The 18,836-nt window shown below is 39.1% G+C and overlaps 1 protein-coding gene across 1 annotated transcript; it reads right to left on the bottom strand.

Moving 5' to 3' along the window:
* Positions 1 to 154: 154 nt before the first annotated feature.
* On the bottom strand, positions 155 to 15,987 carry LOC103400619 (15-cis-phytoene desaturase, chloroplastic/chromoplastic). The gene is made up of 14 exons (XM_008339270.4): positions 15,574 to 15,987; positions 15,345 to 15,477; positions 15,079 to 15,167; positions 14,238 to 14,295; positions 12,941 to 13,096; positions 12,352 to 12,500; positions 11,302 to 11,421; positions 10,737 to 10,950; positions 10,549 to 10,651; positions 2,627 to 2,674; positions 1,904 to 1,949; positions 1,560 to 1,747; positions 994 to 1,156; positions 155 to 443 (listed from the first exon to the last, which is right to left on the bottom strand). Exons 1-14 carry the CDS (start codon positions 15,766 to 15,768, stop codon positions 381 to 383), a joined length of 1,725 nt encoding a protein of 574 aa, XP_008337492.2. The 5' UTR covers positions 15,769 to 15,987; the 3' UTR covers positions 155 to 380.
* Positions 15,988 to 18,836: the final 2,849 nt, after the last annotated feature.

Here is an 18,836-nt window from a genome sequence, read left to right as displayed (position 1 = left end):
TTACAAAATCCCCTCAAAAATGTAATAGAAAAAACAGAGGAAAAATTAAGATGCAATGCAATGAATGATCAGATGGAATTTGCTAGTTTCTGACCACATCACAACTCTTAGAGCTCTTTGTGTTGCTTTAGCAAGAACAAACTGTAGAGTAACATTTCGACAACAATTAAACATCGTCTCCACTTAATTTCTTTCCGGAATTGATTTCTTTGTTAACAGATCTCCTTGATGAATCATAGGGATCATATTTTGTACATTTACACGATAATATCACACGGTAAACAAAAGATAACGTCATTTGTGAAGAGATGCAGTACCAAAGGACTGAACAGGCTTATCTTCGTATAATTGCCTTAAGGTGGGGGGCATTCAGATTCTCGTCATCGAGCGGCTGCCTCAGCCAACGTTGTTTTTTTACCCCGGGCAGCAAGCAATTCATAATCCTGCATATTTTAATACATGAATGTTCAACGGTTTAGGGTACACAGAAATTATAAACGATTCACCAAGCATATAAAACTCAATGCTAAAAGGATTGGAAGGAAAAGGAGAAAAAAGTGAGGAGAGAGAACATAAATGTGAAGGGGAGGGGAGAATTTTACTCCAGAAATTAAAAGAAAGAAACCTAAAGAGCTTCTTTTTCTTTTTCTTTTTTTAGGTTTTAGCTTTATGCATTCTCTTTTATTTCTCTATCGCCTCTCTCGTTGTCATCTCTTTACATTCATGAAAACAGCAGTTTAAACTCATTCCTCAGAATTTCGCCCGCTTAAGAGATTTTCTTTGAGCCTCACAAGAATTATGTTATGGTAATTATAAACACAGAAAACTCAAGTCACTACCAAATACTTCCATTACTTAATAATTAAAAATAAAAGTAGGAAGACTTTTGTAAAGTGAAGCTGCCAAAAGAAATCAGTTTAAGTAGATTCCGGAATAGATGAACAAAAGATGTTGATCATACCACATAAATTCCAAAATCGTGATGGAAATTACCTGTACAATCGCCTGAGCACAAAGTTTCCCTGATAGAACCGCTCCTTCCATTGAGGCTAAATACTTTTGTTTTGTGTAATCACCAGCTAAATAGAAACCCTCTAGGGGAGATCTTTGCAAGGGACGGCAAGGTTCACAACCTGGTACAGTCTTGTAAACAGACCTGAGACATCAACGAGTCATAATTCAGTTAAAACACTAATATCCATAACCAAGTCATCCACAGGCACGTCAGGCAGTGGTTGTATGGAACCCCTTACGAAGGGTAGTCCCACTGAATCCAAATTACCGAGACAAAAATTACAAGTAAATCAAAATCCAAGTCTTCCAAGGAATTTGCTGTCACGTGGTTTCCAACTTTCTATTAAAATTTTGCATAGAAAATTAGTTGCTCGAAATTCCCATATTATAGACAATTTAGATAGGTGGATATTAGACGATATGTTAATATTTCAATCAAACAAATTCATGTGTACGGAAAAAAAAACCCTGCCATTTATTTTCCATTGCGTATTGCAACGTGATTTTTCAGATAATATTTGAAACTTTTGGCTTTAGAGAGAGACCTTGGTGTTTTCACAACATGGTACTTCAAAATCTTTGCTTTGCTCTGATCTGCAGCTATTTCGTCAGGAAAGAGTTTTGCAAGTTCTTTGAGTGTAGCATCAATAATTTCAGAATCACTACATGAAATCCATTCTTCTGCCGGTGCAAAAACCAACTCCAGCATAGATTGGTTTGGATTGTAATATTCCTGTCATGATTTACAGTATTCGTTAATATGTTGACATCAAGAATTGTATAGTTTTTTTCTGAACTTACATTATTAAAAAAAATGGTAATTAGAAGTTAGATAAACCAACAAATATCTACTATTGCTTACTAATAAGTAATAAATAACAGATATTACCTTACATGTTACGGACATGTCAGCATACACACTTAAAAGAGGACTTCTGCATTGGGGAGAAAAAAGACGTGTCAGAAACCCTACTGGGATAGTTAAAAACAATTTTCAGAAGTCATAGCCAAGCAAAAGAAACCGTCACACAAGTTTTGATACCTCATACACCGAACGGACTGTAATTTTTGCAGTTCTTTTTACTGAAAATATTATATTAACAATCCGAAGTTTGTTCTGACTATCTACATCCATTGTGGACTGAATGAATATAAATTCTCTCACCAACTAAGGACAACAAACTTTTCAACTAAGGAGGACAAACTTTTTCTAACTTTAAATGTTTAAGCCTGAATGGCATGTCTTAGCATTTTTGTGCAACCCTTAGATTTGGGGACCAAAGCAACACACATTATCTAAACAATACCAACTTTGTTATTGACAATATACCTCCATCGTCGACTCCAAGATGATAAATTCTATCACCAACTAAAGAGAACAAACTTTTTCTAATGCTTAGGCCTGGGTGGCATGTCTGAGCATCTGTACAACCCATATGCACACACACAATTATATATTATACACTATCAGTGATTGAATATGGCAAGGCTAGTCAGAAGGTACAGCTGAAAGCAACAAACATCAAAGAACCATGAGATACACCCTGAAAGACTGAAAGTAAGAGTTATAGAAAAATCTATGCTAAACTACACAACTAAGTATGAGCAGGACCTGCTAAAAAGTAGGTGATCATATGTGTTCTTCAGCTTTCTGTCGAACCTGCAATTAAAGAAAATCCATAGCATCAGATTAGAACATATTACTAAAATTTTACTTCAGTGCAACAAAGAGAAACTTCAGACAGAAATGAAAAAAACAGAGAGAAATTGAGTAAAGTAAACCAGTTAATAGTATGTTCAACATTACACCTGGAAATCACATTTTTGGGCCATCTAGGCAATGGAACCTAAAAGGTATGGTTTCCTTATATGATGACTGGTGAAGAGAACTAAAGTGAGAAACCCAAAGAGATTAAACAAATGTACCCATGGCAGTGTTGGGTTTTTGGCTCAAAATTAGGATGATGCAATAAATTAGGTTTGTGTTACCTATTTGGTTTTGGTGTCCTATTTGGGTTTGGATTTTGACTTCTTAGTTAGTTTCCTTGGTGGAGAGATTTTGTTAATTACCTATTTGATTAGGATTTGGATTTATTTCCTATTAGGATTCTTATTGTAACCTAAGTCCTATGCACTATAAATAAGACCTTAGGGTTAGTGTATTTGTGTGTGGCTCTTTTTTATGGTAATTTGGTGAGAGTCAATTTGTGAGTTAGATTTTCTCCTAATGAGGAAAGGGGATCGTATAACTTGTAACGATTGCAAAGTTATACCAGGAGAGAGCGTGGCTAATCAACATCGCTTGTTGGTGATGGATGTACATATCAAAAGAGTGAGAAAAAAGAACAAGACTTGGAAATGCCCAAGGACTAGATGGTGGAATCTAAAAGAAGAAAAACAAGCCATTTTCAAAAACAAAGTAATCACCCAGTGTGTGTGGGATAGAGAGGGGGAAGCTAACCAAATGTGGGATTCCATGGCTAGTTGTATCCGAAAAGTAGCAAAAGAGGTATTAGGAGAGTCCAAGGGCTTTGCCCCACACCAAAAGGAATCTTGGTGGTGGAATGAGGAGGTACAAACAAAGGTGAAGGCTAAGAAGGAATGTTGGAAAGCCTTATACAAGGATAGGACCGATGAAAATGGTGAAAGGTATAGAAAAGTGAAGCAAGAGGCGAAGAAAGCTGTGAGAGAAGCTAAGTTAGCGGCTAATGACGATATGTATAAGCGACTAGATACCAAAGAAGGAGAGTTGGATATCTATAAACTAGCTAGAGCAAGGGAAAAGAAGACAAGGGACCTAAACCAAGTGAGGTGCATCAAGGATGAGGATGGAAAGGTTCTTGCTACAGAGAATGCGGTTAAAGACAGATGGAAAGGTTATTTTCATAATCTTTTCAATGAAGGACATGAAAGAAGTGCTCCTTTAGGGGAGTTGAGTAACTCAGAAGAGTGTAGAAACTACTCTTTTTATCGTAGAATCCGGAAGGAAGAAGTTGTTGTAGCTTTGAAGAAGATGAAGCATAGAAAAGCAGTAGGCCCAGACGATATACCAATCGAAGTGTGGAAAGTTTTGGGAGAGACAGGTATAACATGGCTCACTGACCTTTTCAATAGGATTTTGAAAACGAAGAAGATGCCAAATGAGTGGCGAACGAGCACTTTGGTGCCTATCTACAAGAATAAGGGCGATGTACAAAATTGCATGAACTATAGGGGTATTAAGCTAATGAGTCATACAATGAAGCTCTGGGAGAGTCATTGAGCATAGATTGAGGCAAGAGACACGGGTTTCGGACAACCAATTCGGGTTCATGCCAGGGCGCTCAACCATGGAGGCAATCTATCTCTTACGAAGATTGATGGAAAGATATAGAGATGGGAAAAAGGATTTACACATGGTCTTTATAGATTTGGAAAAAGCGTATGATAGGGTCCCAAGAGACATTCTTTGGAGGATTTTAGAGAAGAAAGGAGTACGAGTAGCATATATCCAAGCTATACAGGATATGTATGAAGGAGCAAAGACTGCCGTAAGAACTCATGAAGGACAAACCGAAAGCTTTCCCATAACTGTAGGATTACATCAAGGCTCATCCTTAAGTCCTTACCTTTTTGCGTTGGTAATGGATGAGTTAACAGGACATATTCAATATGATATTCCTTGGTGTATGCTTTTCGCAGACGATATAGTGTTGATAGATGAAACTCAGGAAGGGGTAAATGCAAAGCTTAACCTTTGGAGAGAAGTGTTGGAATCTAAAGGTCTTCGCCTAAGCCGATCAAAGACAGAATATATGGAGTGCAAGTTCAGTGCAAATGGAGGCCAAAACGAGTTAGGGGTGAGGATCGGAGATCAAGAAATACCAAAGAGTGACCGTTTTCGTTACCTAGGATCTATCTTGCAAAAGAACGGAGAATTAGATGGAGATCTCAACCATAGAATACAAGCTGGATGGATGAAGTGGAAGAGTGCATTCGGCGTGTTGTGTGACCGCCGTATGCCACTGAAGCTCAAGGGAAAATTTTATAGGACGGCAATAAGGCCAGCGATGCTGTATGTCACAGAATGTTGGGCGGTGAAGCATCAACACGTACACAAAATGGGTGTAACGGAGATGAGGATGCTTCGTTGGATGTGTGGGCACACGAGAAATGATAAGATTAGGAATGAGGATATCCGGGGTAAAGTAGGAGTAGCCGAAATTGAAGGAAAGATGAGAGAAAATCGGTTACGGTGGTTTGGACATGTGCAAAGAAGGCCTACTGACGCTCCGATTAGAAGATGCGACTATGGGACAGAGGTTCAGGGCCGAAGGGGTAGAGGAAGACCTAGGAAAACTTTGGAAGAGACCCTAAGAAAAGACTTGAGTACTTGGATCTAACGGAGGACATGACACAGGACAGAACACAATGGCGTTCTAAGATTTATATAGCCGATCCCACTCAGTGACTTGGATTTTCCAAGTCTCCAACCGAGAAGTTTTCCTCACTCGGGAAATTAAGGGAACACTACCTCAACCTACATGCTCCACTCACAAAGCTTCAACATACAAGCTTCAACAAAAGAAAATTCAAAGAACTTAGCGAAGAAGGCTTTGGTGTATTTAACACAATACGTTGAAATGAAGGAAAGCTTATTTATTGATATCCCCGATAAGTTACAAATATGTACATATACTTGAGTCAAAATAAACAAACAAGAGGGAGCCTTCACAAAGGTTGCTTAGGAGAAGTCTCAGCAGTCGGTAGAGCCCCAGAAAGAGAAGGCACCGGAGGGGGATCATTCGGAGCCTCAGTACTGAACAGAACCCTAGAAGGAGGAGGCATCAGAGGTTGATCATTTGGAGCTTCATTACGCGGTACAGCCCCAGAAGACGAAGGCAATAAATGCCTTTGGAACAAACCCACAAATCTCTGATGATCATGTAAAACCTGACCATCAGATTCCTTCATCTGGTCAAGCTTCCTCTTCATGTTTGTAGCATAGTCATGTGCGAGCCGGTGCAACTGTTTATTCTCATGCTTGAGCCCTCTAATCTCCTGTTTGAGACTCATCACTTCAGCCGCCAATGATTCAACTTGGCGGGTTCGAGCAAATAGGCGTTGGGCCATATTAGACACAGAACCTGCACACTGAACACTAAGAGCCAGAGAATCCTTAACAGCCAACTCATCAGACCGTTTGGAAAGTAGTCTGTTATCTTTGGAAGTGAGAAGGTTCCTGGCCACTACCACAGCGGTCATATCATTCTTCATCACGGAATCCCCAACGGTAAGAGGACCAGTAGGGGAGACGAAGGATGGGCGCCATATGTTGTCTGGAGAAGGCGGGGCTGCCTCTTCAACAAGGTTCAAGTCAAAACGACGGTCGGAGGGCCAGACATTTTCAAAGGTGTTGAAGAGAGAAGAGGTCGGACAAATCAAGATCTTAGAAGTGCAAGAATGGAGCTTCTACTGGTGGATATTCAAGTGTGCTTTGGAACTTAATGTCAGCCCCTATAAAAATCTGCACTCGACGAAGCTTCAGATATCGAAGAGGCGCCTGCTCAGAAATCGAAGAAGCGTTTGCTTTCTCAAAAGCTGGGCTGCTCAGAGACCACAAGGGTCGATCTCAGAAATCGAAGAGGCGTTTGCTTTCTCAAAAGCTGGGCTGCTCAAAGACCACGAAGGCTGATCTCAGAAATCGAAGAGGCTTGCTTTCTCAAAAGCTGGGCTGCTCAGAGACCACGAGGGTCGATCTCAGAAATCGAAGAGGCACCTACTTTTCCAGCCTTGTCAGCACCTGTCACACGCACACTCAGCTTTGCGGAAATTATGGGCATTTTGTCGAAGATTTCTGGCGAAGTAGAAAGCACATGAATCGTACTGTTCAATCACCCACTTCCCACACGCAACAGTAGCTCATGGGTACCACATATAACTTTGCCAAAGTTCTTTGACAAAGTTGAGACACGTGAAGCTTGCAACTCCCACTACATCACTCTGACCAAGAAGGGTAAAAGAATAGCAAAGAAACAACACTAACAAAGTTTAGACACATAAATTTTGAAGGTCTAGCTACCATATTATTACCCACAAGGGTAAAGGAACAGTACCACTGCTGGATAATTGGAAAGTCCCGGTGTGTCAACCTCTGCTTCGTGGCAAGGTAGACTAGCAAACATGCCCAACCTTTACTCACATTCGAGAAAACACTCCCAACAAGATTGCTTGCTCCAAAATCGAAGAGGCACCGCCCTCCGAATCTCGAGAGCCAAACTCCCAACACGATTACCTTCTCAAAAATCGAAGAGAGGGTAAAGGAACAGTACCACTGCTGGATAATTGGAAAGTCCCTATGTGTCAACCTCTGTGCTTCGTGGCAAGGTAGACTAGCAAACATGCCCAACCTTTACTCACATTCGAGAAAACACTCCCAACAAGATTGCTTGCTCCAAAATCGAAGAGGCACTGCCCTCCGAATCTCGAGAGCCAGACTCCTAACATGATTACTTTCTCAAAAATCGAAGAGAGGGTAAAGGAACAGTACCACTGCTAGATAATTGGAAAGTCCCTGTGTGTCAACCTCTGTGCTTTGTGGCAAGGTAGACTAGCAAACATGCCCAACCTTTACTCACATTCGAGAAAACACTCCCAACAAGATTGCTTGCTCCAAAATCGAAGAGGCACCGCCCTCCGAATCTCGAGAGCCAGACTCCCAACATGATTACTTTCTAAAAAATCGAAGACATCGCTCTCCGAATCTCGAGAGCCAGACCCCCAGCAGGATTGCTTTCTCAAAAATCGAAGAGGCATCGTTCTCCGAATCTCGAGAGCCGGATTCCCGACAGGATTGCTTGTTCGAAAACCGAAGAGGCACCACTTTCCCAACTTCAAGAGCTGGATCTCCTTGGATAAAGCTTGTCTGTAATCTTCACACGCAACATTAGCTTTCCAGATACCACAGACCACTTTTTCAAAGTGCTCTGACAGAGTTAAAACTTGTGAAGCTGGCAGCTCCCACTACCATGCTATGACCAAGCAGGGTAAAGGAATAGCATTATTACTTGATGTTAGGGAGACTCCTATATATGTCGACCTCCATCCCCAACGGACAGGCAGACCTGCAAAAATGCTCAACCCTTCCTCTTATCTGAGAGGGCACTCCCAACGAAGCCTTTCGAAATATTCAGCTTTCTTTCCCCCCGATAATACCTCTGTAAACAAGTTATACTAGAGCAAGAATATCTCATATCATCAGGGTTAAAAGCAAGAGTATCCCATATCATGCTTTTTCCCCGTCTTTTCCTTTGGCCTTGTTCTTACCTGCAAGACAAGGAGAAAGAGAGCAATCAGTCAGCACTTGGAATCAAGCTTCCAATCAGGAACTGACTGCCTGGAACCCCTTACCTGATTACTTACCTGGCATTGCTCTCGAGTACTCATCTTCAACATCTTATGCTTCCAGGGAAGATACCGCATCTACCTGAGGAACAGATAGGGCAAGTGAGAATGATACAAGGAAGCATGTGGAGACAAACGTAACAGCACACGTGCCGATACATCCACTACTCTGTCAAAAGCAAAAGTATCCCATATCAGCAGAGTCGAACGTACTCTAGATTTGATGGACTTGTTTTGACCCTCAAATTCTTCAGTCGGCCTTATACTCTGGAGGAAACCAGAAAACCCTCAAGCCCAGTTCAATAATAAGCATGTGGAAAGTTACTTCTTCAAAAGCAAAAGTATTCCATATCATCTCTTCTCATTTTTCTTCTCTTTATCCTTCATGCTGCCTGCAAGATAGGGAGAATGTGAACAATCAGCCGGAGCTCTGATTGCTTACCTTGTCTGTCACCTCTTTCAGCAGATCCCCTACCTCGGCGACTTGGGGGACTCCTACTACATGGTTTGTATCGCGCTTGACCAAGCCTGAAACTACAAGTAAGCTTCAAGTGACATTGATACATTACCTTGTGCATCTCCACCAGTTACAGATACCACCCCTGGATGGAGGAAGAGTACTTCCAGAGAAGATGTCACATCTACCTATGAGACAGATAAGGAAAGTCAAGACGATACCACACTTCGGTACTTAGAAGTTTCGTGGTTACGAGATCATTCTCCCACAATATTTCCTAATGTCATTTGTACTAAATCATTCACTTGTACTCACTAAAGGAGAGCTTGAACCTATGTACTTGTGTAAACCCTTCACAATTAATGAGAACTCCTCTATTCCGTGGACGTAGCCAATCTGGGTGAACCACGTATATCTTGTGTTTGCTTTCCTATCTCTATCCATTTATATACTTATCCTTACTAATGACCGGAGCAATCTAGCGAAGATCACAAAAAGTGACCGTTTTCGCTACCTATGATCTATCTTGCAAGAGAACGGAGAATTAGATGGAGATCTCAACCATAGAATACAAGCTGGATGGATGAAGTGTAAGAGTGCATCCGGCGTGTTGTGTGACCATCGTAGGCCACTGAAGCTCAAGGGAAAATTTTATTTTATAGGACGGCAATAAGGCCAGCGATGTTGTATGGCACAGAATGTTGGGCGGTGAAGCATCAACACGTACACAAAATGGGTGTAGCGGAGATGAGGATGCTTCGTGGGATGTATGGGCACACGAGAAAGGATAAGATTGGGAATGAGGATATCCGAGGTAAAGTAGGAGTAGCCAAAATTGAAGGAAATATGAGAGAAAATCGGTTCCGGTGGTTTGGACATGTGCAAAGAAGGCCTACTGTCGCTCCGGTTCGAAAATGTGACTACGGGACAGAGGTTCAGGGCCGAAGGGGTAGAGGAAGACCTAGGAAAACTTTGGAAGAGACCCTAAGAAAAGACTTGATTACTTGGATCTAACGGAGGACATGACACAAAACCGAGCGCAATGGCGTTCTAGGATTCATATAGCCGACCCCACTTAGTGGGAAAAGGCTTTGTTGTTGTTGTTGTTGTTGTGAGTTAGAGAGCAATTTGGGAGAATCTTCTCCGTTAGTTTTGGGTTCTCTACTCGTTTGGTTTAGGGTTTGTAATTTGTGGGATTTGGGTTGTGAGAGTTTAAACACTCTTTTGCAATCTCCGTTTGTTTAATGAAATTCCTTGCAGTGTTTCACCCGTGGACGTAGGCTTTACGCCGAACCACGTAAATCTCTTGTGTTAGTTTGAGATTGTTTGTTTTAGCTTTCGCCTACGACGTTGATATTGGTACTTTGTTATAATTTGCTTCCGTTTGTGCATAAAGTACAACAGGCAGTCCCAATCTCCAGGGATAAGGCTTGTATTTAACTTAGAAATATTGCAATTAACCTATTTGAAAATTCTCTCATTTATTGAAATTTCCCAGCCAAAAACAAAATTTAAAGAAAGAAATAAATTGGGTCAGTTCTCGATAGAGACCATCCAGGTTTATTTTCTGATAATGAAAGAATAAGGAATCAAAAGTGTAAGTGTGTGTGTGTGTGTGTGTGAGAGAGAGAGAGAGAGAGAGCGAGCGCGAGAGCTATTTTTGTTCTTGTTTAATTCAGTTTGTCTCCACTTACCATATGTGAACATTGATAACTGGAACTCCAACTAATTTCTCCAATTTCTTGAAATATGGCATCTCTTTCCAGTTTTCAGGCAATAGAAGCTTTAAGATATCAACTGTTTAAAAGAAAATCAAACAATCTCTTGAATATAAATTAAAGACCAAATTATAAAATCTTAAACAAAAAAAACTGTGCCAAACCTGGAGTGGCGAACACATACGCATCTGCTTCAATCACGCTCCCATTATTTAGTACAAAACTCTTCACAGTTCCATCGTTATTTAGATCAATTTTCTGTATTCGGGAATTAGTTCGGACTTCACCGCCCAATGACTGGATATGATCAACAATTGGAGCACAGAGTCTCTCGGGGGGACTACCATCCAAGAAAGCCATCTTGGAACCGTGTTTCTCCTACATGTGCGCAAATCTGCTGATCAGCAAATGCTAGGTTGTAACAAAAATTTGTCCACTAAATAATAGTTTACTGATCATCTATATACGGTAGTGCATACAGAGAAGGAACCCATCCAAAATTGAGACTGATCTTCCACAAGGAATGCTACTCAGGATATGTTGCTTCTGAGATCTGACTTAAGCTCCATGTAATATACAAGGAAACGAAAAAGACGTGGTTCTAAACTTGCATTAATGGTGCACATGAAGCCATAACATTGTATCTTTTATTTTCCTCCATACCAATATTATATGAAGGAAAAGGAACAAGATTTTTTCTAAAAGTCAAGTTGGGGTAATTCAATATACCTGGAGGAATCGGTTCAAAGCAATCAATATGCACTGCATTGAAAGTTCATCAGGGTTAATAAAGTTAAGGGCCTTTGACATGGCTATAAACACCTCTGTAGTTACTCGATCAGGTATGCCCTGCGAGAAAAGGACAAATCATAAATTACTGTTTGTTTTTCCTTGTATAAACCATCTTCATCAAGATAACAGAAAAAGCTTCACTAATGCCCAGCCGGGCGCCATAGACTTTAAGGAAATATTAAACTGGCCTGCGAATCACCAAAATTTTGTTCTAATATACATATTAATTACTATATTTTTGGCTGGTAGTTCTTCCAAACAATTAATTAAAAGTTGTTAAATCACTAAGACAAGCATAGTATTCTGTCGCAATCTCTCAGTTTTTTTTTTATTTCTGTAAGTATCTCTTGTTCTCTCACTGGACATGTAATTTTGTGGATTTCAGTTATAATTAATTATGAGCATGTATAAGCTTATGCCTATTTTTCCTTCAAAGAGAAAAACAGTTCAATTTTCTTAGGTTTTTTTTCCTAAGATTTCGATAATTTTTTCAAAACTCCTACCTCTTCTTCTCAAAATTCACGAGGCTAGCACTGCCTCATTCACATCTTGACCATTATGAAACAAAAGCAGTAAATGGAAAACCAGATACTGGTGCCTACAGAATTTCACAATCCAAACTAGTGCCAAATAGGATTTCTATGTGCCATAATAAGTAGTGTCTTATTATAGACTAATAATTTACAAGTACAGCAAATCTCATTTTAATAATTTCATCGTCTTATCTGCTAGTACCAGGAATGTTGACTAGATTAATATTCTCAGCATACTGTACTGAGATCAACCAACCTTGGCACAGTTCATGTTGTGAAACTGAAGGGTCAGGAAGCAGGTTTGTCTAAGCACAATCCTCTTATGTTAACTCTTTAACTTTCAACTCATTATGAGATGTGTTCATGGCACATAAGCTAGCCTAATAATATGTCACAACACGTGACTCGCTCAATAAAACATGCAAAAAGAACATGATCAAATATTTTAGAGTACCTGTTTCCTCATCCAGTCTTTTACGCTCAAGCCATCTTGGGCTTCAACATAAGCCTGCCCACCAAGGATTGCTGGCAGTAGTCCAATTGCAAACTTGATTTTCTCTGGCCAAGTCAGCATCTCATTGTTCTTCAATATGGCCCATATTCCTGCAAGCCGCAATCACAAGAAGCTCAAAAAAGTAACAATACACAGTGACATGGAACACAGCTGTATATCATCTGATCATGAAGCAACAGGGTTGTCTCCCAGAATTTGAATCGAACTTTTAAAATTGTCTTTTACAATGCGAGTAAAGACATATTTGTATGAATATTTGCAGGGTGCCCTAAAGCTACAATGAGGAATTATTGTTCTTTCATTCATGTTTTGGTCTTTAGGTCACAGTTGATAATAAAGGGTTGGCAGTGCGAGCGTTGGTTATCAAATATAGACAGACAATTGGATAGACTAGGTATTGCAGTACTTCCATCTATGAAGTATTTTGTAATGCGTGTATAAAGCAAGGTACCTTCCCAGGAACAGAAAGAATTTTCTGCATTTGTAAACAAACTACTTTCAATCTTCAAGAGGTGACTGTAATATTTACCATTTATGGGTGCTGGCAGAACTTCCAGGAAATCAAACCGACTGAACTCCCCTGGCTTGTTTGGCATTGCAAATATCATAGAATGTTCCTTCCACTGCAACCGATCGTTAATACCAAGCTCTCCAAACAGATTCTGAATATTTGGATATGCCCCAACTTGCCAACACAAACAAAAAGAATTACATCATAAGAAATTAAATCCACTGTGCAACTGTCTATGTAAAAGCACTAGACGACAGTAGTCTGGTTTTATAGAACATTCCTAAAGCAAAGAAATACAACCAGTTTCATTAAGCAATGTGTAAATAATGTAGATCCACCTTGGACAGAAGATGACAATGAAAACAGATGCTGGAAATCCTGGGGTTCGAACCCCTAAGATGTTAGGTACAGCTACCTTAAATTTTCTGATTTTGTAAGTACTGTTTCAAAACCCCATCAAATATAGTGTCCCATTCTCTTGGTCACCAGGTGACCAAGGATTCCCTTAAATTTGATATCAAGGGTTGAGATTAAAAGATAAGCACATCCATTTATTTTCCACCCTTCATATCAAATCCAAGGGTGAGTGACCATACATTTCTTAGTCTCCTCATGACCAAGAGAACATTCCTAATCAAATATAATCCTAAACATTTTGTTTCATTAACATATAGCAACGTTCACCCAGAATTAGTTTATTCCTCCCTCTGTTGCAGCTTGCTTGTTAGCTAAAATATTGTAGTGATATATAAAAGGTCGTACCCAGTGCACAAGGCTCCCGCTTTACGCAGGGTCTGGGAGAGGTGAATGTCGGCTAGCCTTACCCCCATTTATGGAGAGGCTGCTCCCAAGTCTCGAACCCGAGACCTACCGCTCATTGTAGTGATATATAATATGATAAATTTATACATCGGCAAATTCTTCTCCTCAGCTTCGTGAACGTCTCAATCTGACTTTCATTTTATCTTTTCAGAGAAGATAATCACTTGCCAGCGTAATTACCTGACAGTGTAATTTGCTCTCATTCAATACCTCTAAAGAGGAATTTTATTTTATTTTCTATATATAAAACATAAATAGTGGACTCCATGTACCCTGGCACAGTCTGAACTTTGAACCAAACACTGGAAGGAGAATAATGCAAGCTACTAACTACTAGGAATCTCATTCCCAGATTTGTTACACTGTTACACTCCATCATCCTCTCCTATACCAGCCACCCAAATGTAGCATGAAGAATCTATTTGGAAAAAGGACCTCTCTATAAGTTTAAAAAAGCATTTTCGTATAAGTAAAAGAGAAAAATTAAACTCACAGAATATATGCAGGCCTGTTTCATACCAGTCCCCATCACTATCTTTCCATGCTGCCACCTGTAGAAAAAATGGAGAGTTAAATAAGCAAAAAAAAAAACGATTTCAGACCTATCGAGTTAGAATGTTGATATAATTGGACAATGACCTCTAAATGGCTGCTACTGTTAACACCTAAATAAATAGCAGGGCACCCTTACACATTTAGGACCTGTCAGACAACACATCCCCCATCCCAACACACACCCCGCCACCAACAGATAAGAGTGTCTGATCAAAAGCACTCAACTCAATAATTCCCAACCCACCATCCTTCATCATAAGAAAATATGTCCTAATCAATAATGGTACTGAAACTCAGCATTCAAACACGCTAAAATGAAAATCCATTCTGTCTTGCTTGACTAAACTATTGGGCAATGGTTTGAGATAAAAACAAGGACAAGACATAAGTCGAAAGACTAGAAAGCACAACTATACAAGGTCCCCAAATTCCACCAGTTTCATTCCATGGAGGAGCAAATTGTATCGTAACCAAAGATAACATATAGCTTCATAATGTAAGACTGAAGCTTCTACTTTTGAACTTTGTCTTTAGATGGCAATAGGTTTCAAGAAATTAGTGTGTTTCATTTTTGCAACTCATAATAAATTTCCTTAAGCATGTAAAACAATCCTTCCCTTGCTCTCCTACTAATGGATTATGTCTCTGTTCCTTATGTTTCCTTTGGTAAATTTTAAAAGAGATTCCGAATTATTAGCTATGAAACATGTAAGTTATAACATTTTCAAGCTAACAGCAATATGGTTTCATAGAAGGATAAAGTTAGAGCGGCCGAAAACCTTTCCGCCTAAAACATCTCTCGCTTCTAGTAGTATAGGTTGATGACCCGCATCCGCCAAATATTTTGCAGTTGCCAGACCAGCCAAACCTGCAAAAACATATAGAAAATAAATATTAATCCCTTAATAAAAGAGAAAATGCTATATTTCGTATACATACAGGATTCCTACGAGACATTATAAACAGAAGAATAAAACCCAATTCAGTTCTAAGCAATTTAGGAATTGATTTTCCAAAAAATATAAAATCAGATTGAATTAATCACCTGCACCAGCAATCACAACTTTTAACGGCTTGGTTGGACGAGGAGAGGCTCGGAAAGTGGAAGAGAAGTACGCAGCTTCTAAGAAATTAGCAGTACTGTCAAGGTCTGGTCTTGGATAATCAACGCAAACAACCTATGCCATTACAATCACACACAAATAACTTGACCACCCTTTTAACAATTCAACAATTTAGCAACAAAAACACTAAAAAAATTATAGAAAACAAACCTTCAAGGGGCAAACACCATTCCTGGGCCTTCTATAAACAGCTTGTGGGCTTGAAAATCTACAGCTCTGAGCCATAAATTCACTGCCTTTGAAAGAAAAGGCATCGCATCCAGGACTGTTTCGTTGCTTTTGAGTGTTTACGATGGTAGCTTGGCAGCTCAAGTTAGCAGCGGAGACACAAGCCCACTGCGCCATTTTATCAAACAGGTTGCGCGCAGATCAAGAGTCTCAGCCCCCGCCAAGAAATGGAGCTTTTTTTGAGCTCCAAATTTGGGTGAGGGAGAGGAGGAAAGGTGTGCGAGTGCGATGAGTGATGAAATGGTGAGTGGAAGTAAAGCTGAACACATGAGCTTGTTGGGTGAGTTTTCCGTGTCCTCTTTGTCTTGTTGCAAAAGTATGGGCCGGGAATCTGCCAAAATTGGCATTTTGAGTTTGTGGGTTAGGCCAGCCATGAGAATATTCTCCTAACCGCGTTTAACCGTTTGCAAATATTTTTATAATAATTGAAAGCGTTTTAGAGAAAAAAAATTTGGTTCGAAAAGTACTTGAAGTGTTTTTTATAAGAAACACCGGTTAACACACATTGTTAAACAATTCAGTCTAATAGGTCAACCATGAGAATATTCTACTAACTGCATTTAACAATTGAAAACGCTTTCATAATGACCGAAAGCGTTTTAGAGAAGAAAAAAAATTCATTCGAAAAGTATCTGAAGTACAAGAAGCACCAGTTAACACAAATTGTTGAACAATTCAATCTAATAAGTTAAGGGATAGTTTGGTACTGTTGTGGTTTTGAAAAAATTGAATTTGCTGTCTTGTAAGAATAATTAGCTGTGAAATGAAACAGTTAAGTGTTTGGTAATTGTGTTTCTAAAATTGCTTTGAGTAAAAAAAAGGTGTTAAAGTGTTTGGTAAATTTTTACATAAAAGTGTTTTTGTTTGTGTGCAACAATTAAAACCGCCTTAATTGTAGAAATTATTTATTTAATATTTATGGATATCGCTTGTGTTCCTCTATAAGGGACTTTCTTGTCTTCCCACTTACGATTAACGAACATTTACCGTCCGAACATCATAATCGGAAACCGTTCATTCGTTTTATCATCATGTAGATATCATATCTGCAAAAAATTATTCAAGCCTAAAAGGTCTTTAAACCTAGTGTTCACTTTACATATTGTGAAATAATTAATTGAGAGATAATGGAATTAGGTTCTCCAATTTAGAGAAATTGGAAAACAAACAAAACCCCACACCCTATACCCCTTGCTGCGCCTGCTGGAGGAAAAGGCCCTAGCAATTCGTATCTTCCTGCTTCACCCACCAGAGATTCATTCGAGTGGATAATAGTAGAGAGCTAATACATGGGAGCCTCAACAACGACTTCATCCTCATAAATCTGAAGGGTTGAAATTCTAAATTTTATTTAAGTTTATGCATGTGTTATTAAAATTGTTTTATGTGAACACAAACACGTCGATGGCTTTAGATCACATGGATTAATTTAATAACATTAACTGAAGGATCCGGCTTCTCTGCCCTTCAGTTTCCATACACTCTCATCTCCTCCTATTTTGTGCGATCACAGTTAAGCTACATCAACATTTTATATTGATTTTTTTATAGAAATAATAAGACAAAAAATAATAGTGATATAAAATATTGACGTGACTTAACAGTAATCGCATAAATTCGAAGAAAAGAGAGTGTACGGGAACTTAAAGAGCAGAGAAGGCAAGTCCTTAACTGAAATCCTACGTTCCGCTAAATTTGCATGTAAATTGAATTATATAAAATTATGTTACCTTGCCAAGCAGCACACAACCGAATAGTTGTGTCAGAGTCATGATTAATCAACAAAATATACATTATTCGTTACATATTTTCTTTTGCGAGTTTAAAAAATATTTGTATCACAATTGCAATTGTATTTTATTTATTTTATTTTTAATGTCTCTTGATGTTAATCAAACATCGTGTCTTTTAATTAAAATGCATCTTTAGTTCATGATTTCCACATTTGGGTCTTGAATAGATTTCGTGTTATCAAGTTTAAGGTGAGGGAAGGCCTTTTAATTAAAATGCATCTTTAGTTCATGATTTCCACATTTGGGTCTTGAATAGATTTCGTGTTATCAAGTTTAAGGTGAGGGAAGGCTATCCCTTCCTAAGGTCATAACATACTACTAGTCTCTTTGAGAACTTGCAAGAGTCTTAGCCCTGTTTTAGTTTTTAAAGATGGTTCATCAAGAGAGATTGCCGATAATGAGAATTGAATCTAGATCTTGCTCTAGCGAAGAGCGATCCTTTAACTCAACAAATCCTCATTGACTATCTTATGATGTTTTATAAAACATCTTATTCAAAGGATTTGGATCCCATTCGGATCCAAATTGTGGGGATACTAAGGATTCTCACATTTTAGTCATTCATCGTGCATTGAGTCAAAAATCATTTGATTTTTTTTATTTAAAATTAAATACAAATAGTACATGATGAAAATTGATCGCACGATGACGATGAATGATTCAGATATGAGGATCCTTAGCAAAATGGATTCGTAGATAATCCTCTTTCTTATTCAAAACCAAACAAAAACTAATAATCATGATTAACTTATATAACACATGTCGCACTTTTATCGGACAATTTAACGAGATCTTTTTGTTACCAATTTGACACATGTCAAGCGTCTATTGAAAATGATGAAATTGAGGTTCCATCATAAAACCAATTAGCAATATAGGGAGTAGCCCAAGACCATATAAGCACATAGCAAACATTGTCCCTCACCGATGTCCCGCACCGCACGTGTGGAGAATTTTCAATTTCAAGCCTACACGTGGACAACAATTGGGTGACGGGCGTACGTGTGGCATAGCAAACATTGTCCCTCACCGATGTGGGACAACTCTCAACAAGCCCCCGCACCGCACGTGTGGCGGATTTTCAAGCCTACACGTGGACAACAATTGGATGACGTAAAGCACGTGTGGCCGTTTGGCTTCACACGAGGACAACTCATTCTGATACCATAATGAAATTGAGGTTCCACCATAAAACCAATTGACAATATAAGAAGTAGCGCAAGATCATATAAGCACATAGCAAACATTGTCCCTCACCGATGTGGGACAACTATCAACAGCAGATATAATTTATTTTTTGAACATATGGCAGACATCAATTAGACGAATGACCCCACGAAAATATAAGCACTGTGTAAAAGAGCAGGGTAAGTAAAAATGTAAAAGGGTAAA

This window comes from Malus domestica, chromosome 04, assembly GCF_042453785.1.
Source record: "Malus domestica chromosome 04, GDT2T_hap1".
Classification (NCBI taxonomy): domain Eukaryota; kingdom Viridiplantae; phylum Streptophyta; class Magnoliopsida; order Rosales; family Rosaceae; genus Malus; species Malus domestica.
The sequence above is the reverse complement of the archived record's forward strand: the minus strand, read 5'-3'. Positions and strand labels throughout refer to the sequence as shown.

Coding starts and splice junctions, on each gene's coding strand:
- LOC103400619 (XM_008339270.4), bottom strand. CDS start 15,768: ATGGCGCAGTGGGCTTGTGTCTCCGCTGCTAACTTGAGCTGCCAAGCT. Junction 13,097..14,237: donor AACAGGCCTGCATATATTCT/GTGAGTTTAATT, acceptor TGTGTTGGCAAG/TTGGGGCATATCCAAATATT. Junction 2,675..10,548: donor GTTATCAATGTTCACATATG/GTAAGTGGAGAC, acceptor CTTTAATTGCAG/GTTCGACAGAAAGCTGAAGA.